Source organism: Erpetoichthys calabaricus, chromosome 9 (assembly GCF_900747795.2).
Source record: "Erpetoichthys calabaricus chromosome 9, fErpCal1.3, whole genome shotgun sequence".
Taxonomy (NCBI): domain Eukaryota; kingdom Metazoa; phylum Chordata; class Cladistia; order Polypteriformes; family Polypteridae; genus Erpetoichthys; species Erpetoichthys calabaricus.
This window is the reverse complement of record NC_041402.2, coordinates 106,816,681-106,825,964: the sequence shown is the minus strand read 5'-3', so window position 1 is coordinate 106,825,964 and position 9,284 is coordinate 106,816,681. Positions and strand designations below refer to the sequence as shown.

The 9,284-nt window shown below is 39.9% G+C and overlaps 1 protein-coding gene across 1 annotated transcript in view; it reads right to left on the bottom strand.

Annotated features, from left to right (window-relative positions):
• Nucleotides 1–668: 668 nt before the first annotated feature.
• Nucleotides 669–9,284, bottom strand: part of LOC114658035 (mixed lineage kinase domain-like protein) — a 126,607-nt gene continuing 117,991 nt past the window's right edge. Inside the window, exons 10-11 of the mRNA XM_051931544.1 lie at nucleotides 1,710–1,850; nucleotides 669–873 (exon numbers count right to left, since the gene is read on the bottom strand). Of these exons, the coding sequence (XP_051787504.1) occupies nucleotides 821–873; nucleotides 1,710–1,850 (194 nt within the window). The 3' untranslated portion in view covers nucleotides 669–820. The remainder of the gene's footprint in view (nucleotides 874–1,709; nucleotides 1,851–9,284) is intronic.

Sequence of the window (9,284 nt, the reverse complement as noted above, 5' to 3'; positions counted from 1 at the left end):
GCCTTCGCTCCCATTTTCACTCTCGACTGGAGACGATACAATGGAGCGGGGCCCCAGGAATTCTGCGCACTCTTCTGCCTGTTCCAGGTCAGTCTCCGTGATGCCATACCTTACACCTGCACTCAGGCCGGAAGTCTGTCCGGACTTCGATGCAGCTTTAAGTTTCTTTTCTGGTTCTTTCTGACTTTTCTTCTTGTTACTCATGCTTGTATATTGTAGTGGAAGTTCCTTGGTCGGGTTAAATACAGGATACCTCTAAATAATATGAAATACGTGGGAAAATAAAGCCGCTGCTAGCGGAGCTCTGCTTCAGACGTCCATCTCCTATAAACGGACCAAACCAACCTGACCAATTTCTCAGCGATGATAGTGCTTGCATCATCATTGTGTTTTGATGTGTGATATATTGGATTTTTACTTGAAAAAGATTATATTTGTAAATGCATAGAGTATTATAGACGTATAACTGAAATGTACCCTATAAGAATAATCTGAAATCAAACTTTTAAAAAAGTACCTACTTTTGAGAAGCAAATGCAATAGATACTGTATGTGCAAATCATTACACAGTGGAATTTTCAAGTCATTATTTAATGAGACACTAAAATTGCATATTTAGTCTACCTTATACATACTGTAACTTAAAAGTAAGGACAAAGAAACCAAGATGCAGCCCAACAAATTAGGTATATTTATTAAAAAGAAATCAGAAATTAAGAATGTGTCATATTTACTAGATGTAGCTTCTGTCACGTTACTGTGCTGATCAAACAATGTTAAAAAGTTTGGTCAAACTGGAGGAATAATACTCCCAATGTCATTAGTCTTCTTTGTCTAAAGCTTTTGTTACCTTCAGCAATTTATCAACCAGTGCTGCATAAAACATAAAAATAAAAATAATTAATAAATACAAAATTATATTAGATTCCTTATTCAATTTAATGCTATATAAATGACAAGAAAGTTGCATTAATAAATAAGTTATGTGTGGTCCTTATTTTGAAATACAGTACATTCCTCTAATATCTGTAATATTCTGCACAAAAATCAAAAGACTGACATGTTTCTTGAGAAAACTGATTTATTTTGGCAATTTTAAAACCTAGAACTGAACTTGAGGAATTCCAGTACCTTGGAACCCAACTGAACAAAATAAAAGGGATTTAGCAGTGCTATATTGCAATTATAAAGGTTTCTCTAATTACCAATTAGCATTTAAAAATGATTTGCACCCTTGCCACATAAAACAATAAATAACTACTGCCCATCATTTCAGGTATCTAAAAATCAATCAAAATTAACTCTGGATGAAGTATTTAACACAGCACACCTAAATATACTTCATGGCAAAAATATACAGTCTAAAGTACAAAGACTGAAAGTATATACTGAATGATAATACTCTAGAAATAAAATAAAAATACACTATTTAGTTTACTATAAACATGTGTTGTGTTATTTCCTTTCATAACAAGGTATGTGAGGTTACTGTCTCATTAAGCCAACTATCACAACTGGTGGTTCAGGAATATTAGGTGAGAGCAATACTATATTTAAACTTTTAGCACCAAAACATTACTATATTGTATTAAAACTTGTAGCACCAAAACATTACTATACTGTATTAAAACTTGTAGCACCAAATGGAATCAAACAAAGGTATACCATGAACAAAAGACACATAAACAGGTAATTCTCATATACTATACCTCCAGCAGTTGGCCTAAGCAAAGGGTCAAAATCCCGGCATTGATTGATCAAGACAGATAGATCACGAGGGCAGTCATCTGGAAGGGGTTCAACATATTTCTCAATACACACTTTTTCAAAGATCGTTTCTTTTGAGCATCCTAAAGGTAAGATAAGGGGAAGGATTCTAATTAAGACTCATCATTAAAAGTATGAGGTACACTCATATAATTCCATTTCTTGAGTTTCTACATTGTCTGATTTCAAACCCTCTTACTATATAATGTATCAAGTCATAAATGGATGTTCTTAATTTTACTTTGCAGAACATATTAATGCCTATATTCTTGGATGTACAATAAGCATGATCACAAGACTTACTTACAGTTTCCTTGTCAAATAAAGATTACAGTAATGTACCTTCCAAAATAAAGAATACTTCATTGGGGTCAGCCTTGAAATCATAATTTGAAGATCCCCTTACTATATCTCTCACTGTTTAAGGGGCTGCTAGTGCAGCTCATTATATTGCTTTAAAGATCATATAACTGACCTTTATTGTGTGTTAAATTTTAATTGTGAATGTCATTTTGACACACCTTTACTATTTCTTTGTATCCCTCTTTTTGTTCTTAATGTTCTTATGGACCACTTAGTGCTATGTTATCAAAATCATTTCCATATCGTAGGCTGTGAGGTGTTGACGTGTATTTGAGTGATCATTGTATTTTTCAGAATGTCTCCTGTGACATGGTGATCACAGTACTGAAGAGGAAGTATTATCAGCATTGTGATTGTACATATTGGGATCTTCAGCAAAAGAGGTCAAGAGGACACTTCTGGACTCTCTACGAAGAAGACAGCATCCTGAAAAATTCCAGGATTAAACATGGGTATCAATATGTACGTTAAGTATGGGGAAATAAAAAGGGGTTGGATATTATTCACTTCACAAACCAGTACACATATTTTCTTAAATGAATAGTATTACTAACAAATTTCCAGTATTCAGTTTAAAAACAGGTAATCATACTCAGTTAAACACACACATCAATACTGATCAATTCAGAAAACGCAAGGGCAGAACATGCAAATCCCATACAGCTGGCACTGTAAGGCATGAATGCCAGCTCTGCAATACCACTGTGACTATTTATTAAAACATCTGTACTAAACTTTAACCTGATCAAATTTAAATGTATACCTATACTTTTGTTGAATTCTACTCACTTTATTGGAAGACTCTGATGTCACATTCCAACTTGAACACATTGTGCCCCCCGATTTTCTCCAGGTACTGCAATACGCACACACGTCACGTTAATTTCTGAGGATGTGCTTGGAGGACACGTCAAATGAATGCTGGGAATGCATGAAAGCCATGATGCATGCGCATATGCGTTCTGAGCGTGAAGTATAAAATGGCTCTAATGGATCCCCTTGTTAAAACTAATGCATGCATGCCTAACAAATTAAACACTCCGCACTTCTTATTTTGATGATGACAGGTGGCTATGTAGATGCTTTCCTTTTTGACAGGCAGATAGGTAGTGTCCAACAGGCCTGAACTGGACATGCACCCAATCCATTAGAAATCCTTACGCAAACACACCCCCACATTGTGACGGTTTAAAACAATGTTTTTCTTTTTTTTCTGCATGTAAATTTTCTTTACACTATTCTTAGAGCTTTTTCCTTTAAAGTGGTAATGCCTAGCAGGCGGTTTACCATGATGACTGAATCATTCACGTTCACAACATCACTGACATTTTTTTTCTAGCTTTAAACAGCTGCTTCATGTAAAAACACTTTTAAAATGATCTTTTTCTCCTCCTCCAGTGTTTTATAAGCATTACTACTGATTTCAATGGAACAACTGTATGGCTGAAAACACTCAGAAACTACTGCCTGGAGGAATTTTCTAACCCACCTGTGGTAAAAACACTTAGGCGCGAACAGTGTCATTGAAAATAATGGCAAAAAACTTTTCTAGTGGTTTAGGAGTGTTCCACTCTAGCGCTAAAATGCTAGAAAAACTCTTAGGGGTGAACAGGCTCCAAAAGAGAAGGTTTACTGCTACTATCAGTAAGGTTAGTGACTTATTCACGTTCTCCACTGCCTGTGCTTGGCTGCTTACATGCCACTATGTTCAAGTACATTGCCACATGCTCTGCATCAATATTCATAGGGGAATCTAGTACCTCTTTGCTGGGTACAGATTTACAATATAATACAGAGTCCTCCCTGGAAGGGTAGATAAGCTCTTAGCCAAAGTGGGGACAGATTCCATTATTATTGTCCATGTTGGAACAAATGATATACTGTACATAAGGGCAGACTGTCAGTTTTGCAATTCAGATTTAAAGAGTTAGGTGCCAAGTGGGGCATGCACACAATGGCACAGTGGTAGCGATGCTTGCTTCCCGGGTCCTCCCTACGTGGAGTTTGCATGTTCTCCCCGTGTCAGTGTGGGTTTCCTCCAGGTGCTCCGATTTCCTCCCACAGTCCAAAGACATGCAGGTTAGGTGCACTGGTGATCCCAAATTGTCCCTAGTGTATGCTTGGTGTGTGTGTCTCCTACGGTGGGTTGGTGCCCTGCCCAGGATTTGTTCCTGCCTTGCGCCCTGTGCTGGTTGGAATTGGCTCCAGCAGACCCCCGTGACCCTGTGTTAGGATATAGCAGGTTGGAAAATGGATGGATGGATGGATAGGTGCCAAGCTAAGGAGCAGCACAGACAAGGTGGTCTTCCCTGAAGTTGTGCCTGTGCCGTGCACTAGTCCAAGTAAGATTGAGCAGATTAAAAGTTCAAAAGAAAAGAAAAATAAAAATTAGTGATATGTGAACAAACTAAAATGAGAATAAAAATTGAGTCAAAGTGAAAAAAAACAGCAACAGCATTTTTGTTCAATCCAGTTAGGTCGTGCAGAGGGGTTGTTTGTGGGTCGCCTTGAGCATTCAGTGACGTTGCGTTGTTGACTATACAGCGATGTTGTAACTTGGGCTTACTATAGTCACGTGGCACAACTTTGTAAAGGACCGTTGTTTGTTTGTTGAGCACATTTGGTTCGGCGGGTTGAAGCAGTAAGCACTTGTGTTTGGCGATGGTGAGTTTTGCACAGATGTTTGCGGGAAGAAAGTGAGAAAGTAACGTTTGGAAATACTTTAATTATAGCGCAGATGATAATGAAAGCAACTGTAGCATGCAAGAAGAAGAAGAGAGTCTCGGAGTTTCAGTGCAGGACCAGCTGGATCAGTGCTTTGTGGAAGTCCAGCACTTCTCTGGCACCAGGACTGCACTTCATACAGGGACATGCAGTCTCACTGGTCATCTTGAAAAGTAAAAAAAACTAATAATGATAACATAAAATAAATTTGTACATTGGTCTGTGCTATAAATTTGTTTTCTGTATGATTCCAATAACTTTGATCATTTTTATAATGAAAATTGCTTAATTGGTGCATTTCCTGATCAAATAACTGGGAGAAACACGAAGTGCAGCAGCAACGAGCCTCACCTCACCTCGGACTGCTCTGTCCCTCACACACTGGGGTGATTCATGCAATTGGTGTGTGCCTGTTGCTATCTCTCTGTATGTCCCCAATATAATGTTTGCAGACACGTTTATTATACACCCTGACTTTCCACAGTCAGTACTTCACCAGCCATGAACCTCACGTCACTGCTTCAATACTGGCAGCAGAAATCGTCAACATACAGTCTGCTGGTGCCAGTGGCTGAGGACCTTATCTGTGCACCAGCATTTGTGCTCTTCCAACAGAAAAAAAACTAAAATTGTACTATTATTCTGGAAAAAAGCCAGAGCTAAATAAAATAAAAAATACATTTTTTAAACACAGAACTAAATAAAAAAAATTGTTGACTCCACTGAAAACAAGAACGAAATAAAAATAAAAACTAATTTTATAAAAAAAAATAAAAAATAAAACTACAAATTAATATCAGAACTGAAATATCACTGGATTGGACCTGTTCCTCCATGACAGGTTACATTTTAACAGAAGGGGTACTAATGTACTGGGGAGACGTTTGAGGTTAGCTGAGGATTGTTTAAATTAGGGAAAGGGGCAACAAGGAGTTGAATACAGACCAGGTTTAGAATTTCACATTAAGATACAAACAGTAGTGCAATATCAAATACACATACTGTATTAACTTAATTTCTAGCCCAAAAACTGCCATAGTAGAATGAGAAATACACCGTACATTACAAAGTGTTTACCTCAATGCTAGGAGTATTAGGAATAAAATAAATGAGTTGGAATTGCATGTAGCTGCATATTTATTGTATACAAGAGAAATAATGCAGAAAAGGTAAAAGATGACCCAAGCAGATTCTTTCAGTATTTTGGTATTAAAAGAATGGTTAGGGAGGAGGTTATGGTTAGGTGTTTATGCTATATGTGTGAAGAAGTCATTAATATCTTACAAGTAAGAGACTACTAAGGAGGTACTTAGTGCTTGAAAATTGTTGAGGGAGAGGTACTGCTTGGATTATATACTGTAGGATGATATCTAAAAAAATCACCAGGACCGCATAACATTTATCCTTGAGTGCTGAAACATGCTAGTAAGTACTTATATAAACCCTTGGCACATATTTTTTCAAAAATGTCTTCACACTGATGAAATTACTACAGACTGGAGGCTAGTAAATATTGTCCCGTTGTATAAACAGTGTGATCAGGCTGATCCAAGCAACTATAAGCCAGTGAGCTTTCATGCATCACATAAATTAATAGAAGGGATTGCTAAGGGAAGATTGAGCAGCACATGTCAAGAACAGGAGTATTAGCAAATATTCAGCATGGGTTCAGATTTTTCACTAATATGCTGGAAAGTGATGTTAAAAGTGGTGTCTCTTAGTGTTGGGGCGCTGTTCTTTTGAATATGCATAAATGATCTGGACAAGAATATAATCAATAAGGTGGGTAATTTGGCAGATGATACCAAACTAGGTGGGAGGGCAGATAATGTAGAATCTGCAAAATTGCTACAGGGGGACTTGGACAGCATACTGGCTTGGGCAGATTAAATTTAATGTATGAACAACAGAACACAGATTATCCAAAGTTAAATGTGGACAGATGCTACCTCAGATAGCAGAAAATATGGATAAAACGAATAGCTGCTGTAGTGTTGATGCTGTGCAGAGAAGGTGGGGGCTGAGACAGAGAGAGATTGGTGGACATCAACCGGGTAATGCACCACTCACAGAGGTCAGAGAGAGGCTCTGCTCGACTGACAGATTGAGGTCACATTGCAAATCACTTACATCTGAGCCAGAGAACACGGGTTTACAGTTCCCACCGGCAGTTCATCACTACTTTGAAATGTATAAACACAAAAATCCTAAGTGACCGAAACAACACAGCATGTGTACATGGTCAATGCTGGTGACACACTGACAATAGCCCCGGGATGCAGTTTAGTAGGGGTGAGTGAGTCACGCCCACATCCCCACAGTCACTGGCTCAAGGTTAAAGGTATACAGTAATCCCTCCTCCAGAGCCACCCGCGAAATAAGAAAATCCGCGAAGTAGAAACCATATGTTTATATGGTTATTTTTATATTGTCACGCTTGGGTCACAGATTTGCGCAGAAACACAGGAGGTTGTAGAGAGACAGGAACGTTATTCAAACACTGCAAACAAACATTTGTCTCTTTTTCAAAAGTTTAAACTGTGCTCCATGACAAGACAGAGATGACAGTTCCGTCTCACAATTAAAAGAATGCAAACATATCTTCCTCTTCAAAGGAGCAAACAAATCAATAGGGCTGTTTGGCTTTTAAGTATGCGAAGCACCGGGCACAAAGCTGTTGAAGGCGGCAGCTCACACCCCCTCCGTCAGGAGCAGAGAGAGAGAGAGATAGAGAGAGACAGATAAAAAAATCAATACGTGTCCTTCGAGCTTTTAAGTATGCGAAGCACCGTTCAGCATGTGGTTTCAGGAAGCAGCTGCACAAAAGATAGCAAAGTGAAGATAATCTTTCAGCATTTTTAGACAAGCGTCCGTATCGTCTAGGTGTGCGAACAGCCCCCCTGCTCAATCCCCCTACGTCAGGATCAGAGAAAGTCAGTGCAAGAGACAGAGAAAAGTAAGCTGGGTAGCTTCTCAGCCATCTGCCAATAGCGTCCCTTGTATGAAATCAACTGGGCAAACCAACTGAGGTAGCATGTACCAGAAATTAAAAGACCCATTGTCCTCAGAAACCCACGAAGCAGCGAAAAATCCACGATATATATTTAAATATGCTTACATATAAAATCCGCGATGGAGTGAAGCCACGAAAGGCGAAGCGCGATATAGCGAGGGATTACTGTAGTAATTAATGCGCTTGGTACAGTATTCAATAAAATGCTTATATTAATTATAAGTAATATATTACACTTACAGGTTTGCCTATGATAACGGAGAAACTCTGTAAATGGGGCGTGGATAAACAGGGTTCTATCGCAAATATAAAATATTACATACAGGAATTAAAAATGTTAGATCTGAATACACAATGAGAGGTCCATCCAGCCATCCATCCTTTTTCGCTTATCCGAAATTGGGTCGCGGGGGCAGCAGTTTCAGCAGAGATGCCCAGACTTCCCTCTCCCCAGCCACTTCTACTAGCTCTTCCGGGGGAATCCTGAGGCGTTCCCAAGCCAGCCAAGAGACATAGTCCCTCCAGCGTGTCCTGGGTCTTCCCCGGGGCCTCCTCCCAGTTAGACGTACCCAGAACACTTCACCAGGGAGGTGTCCAGGAGGCATCCTGATCAGATGCCCGAGCCACCTCATCCGACTCCTCTCAATGCGGAAGAGTAGTGGCTCTACTCTGAGAAGAGTAGTGGCTCTACTCTGAACTCCTCCCGGATGACTAAGCTTCTCACTCTATCTTTAAGGGAAAGCCCAGACACCCTGCAGAGGAAACTCATTTCAGTCACTTGTATTCATGATCTTATTCTTTCAGTCACTACCCACAGCTTATGACCATAGGTGAGGGTAGGAACGTAGATCGACCGGTAAATTGAGAGCTTTGCCTTTTGGTTCAATTGCTTTTTCACCACGACACACCGATGCAGAGCCCGCATCACTGCGGACACTGCACCAATCCGCCTGTCGATCTCCCGCTCCATTCTTCCCTCACTTGTAAATAAGACCCAGAGATACTTGAACTCCTCCACTTGGGGCAGGATCTCACTTCCAACCCTGAGAGGGCACTCCACCCTTTTCCGGCTGAGGACCATGGTCTCAGATTTAGAGGTGCTTATTCCCATCCCAGCCGCTTCACACTCGGCTGCAAACCAATGCAGTAAGAGCTGAAGATCACGGCCTGATGAAGCAAACAGGACAACATCATCTGCAAAAAGCAGTGACCCAATCCTGAACCCACCAAACTGGACCCCCTCAACGCCCTGGGTGTGCCTAGAAATTCTGTCCATAAAAGTTATAAACAAAATCGGTGACAAAGGGCAGCCCTGGTGGAGTCCAACTCTCACTGGAAATGGGTTCGACTTACTGCCGGCAATGCGGACCAAGCTCTAACACCGGTTGTACAGGGACCGAACAGCCCTTATCAGGGT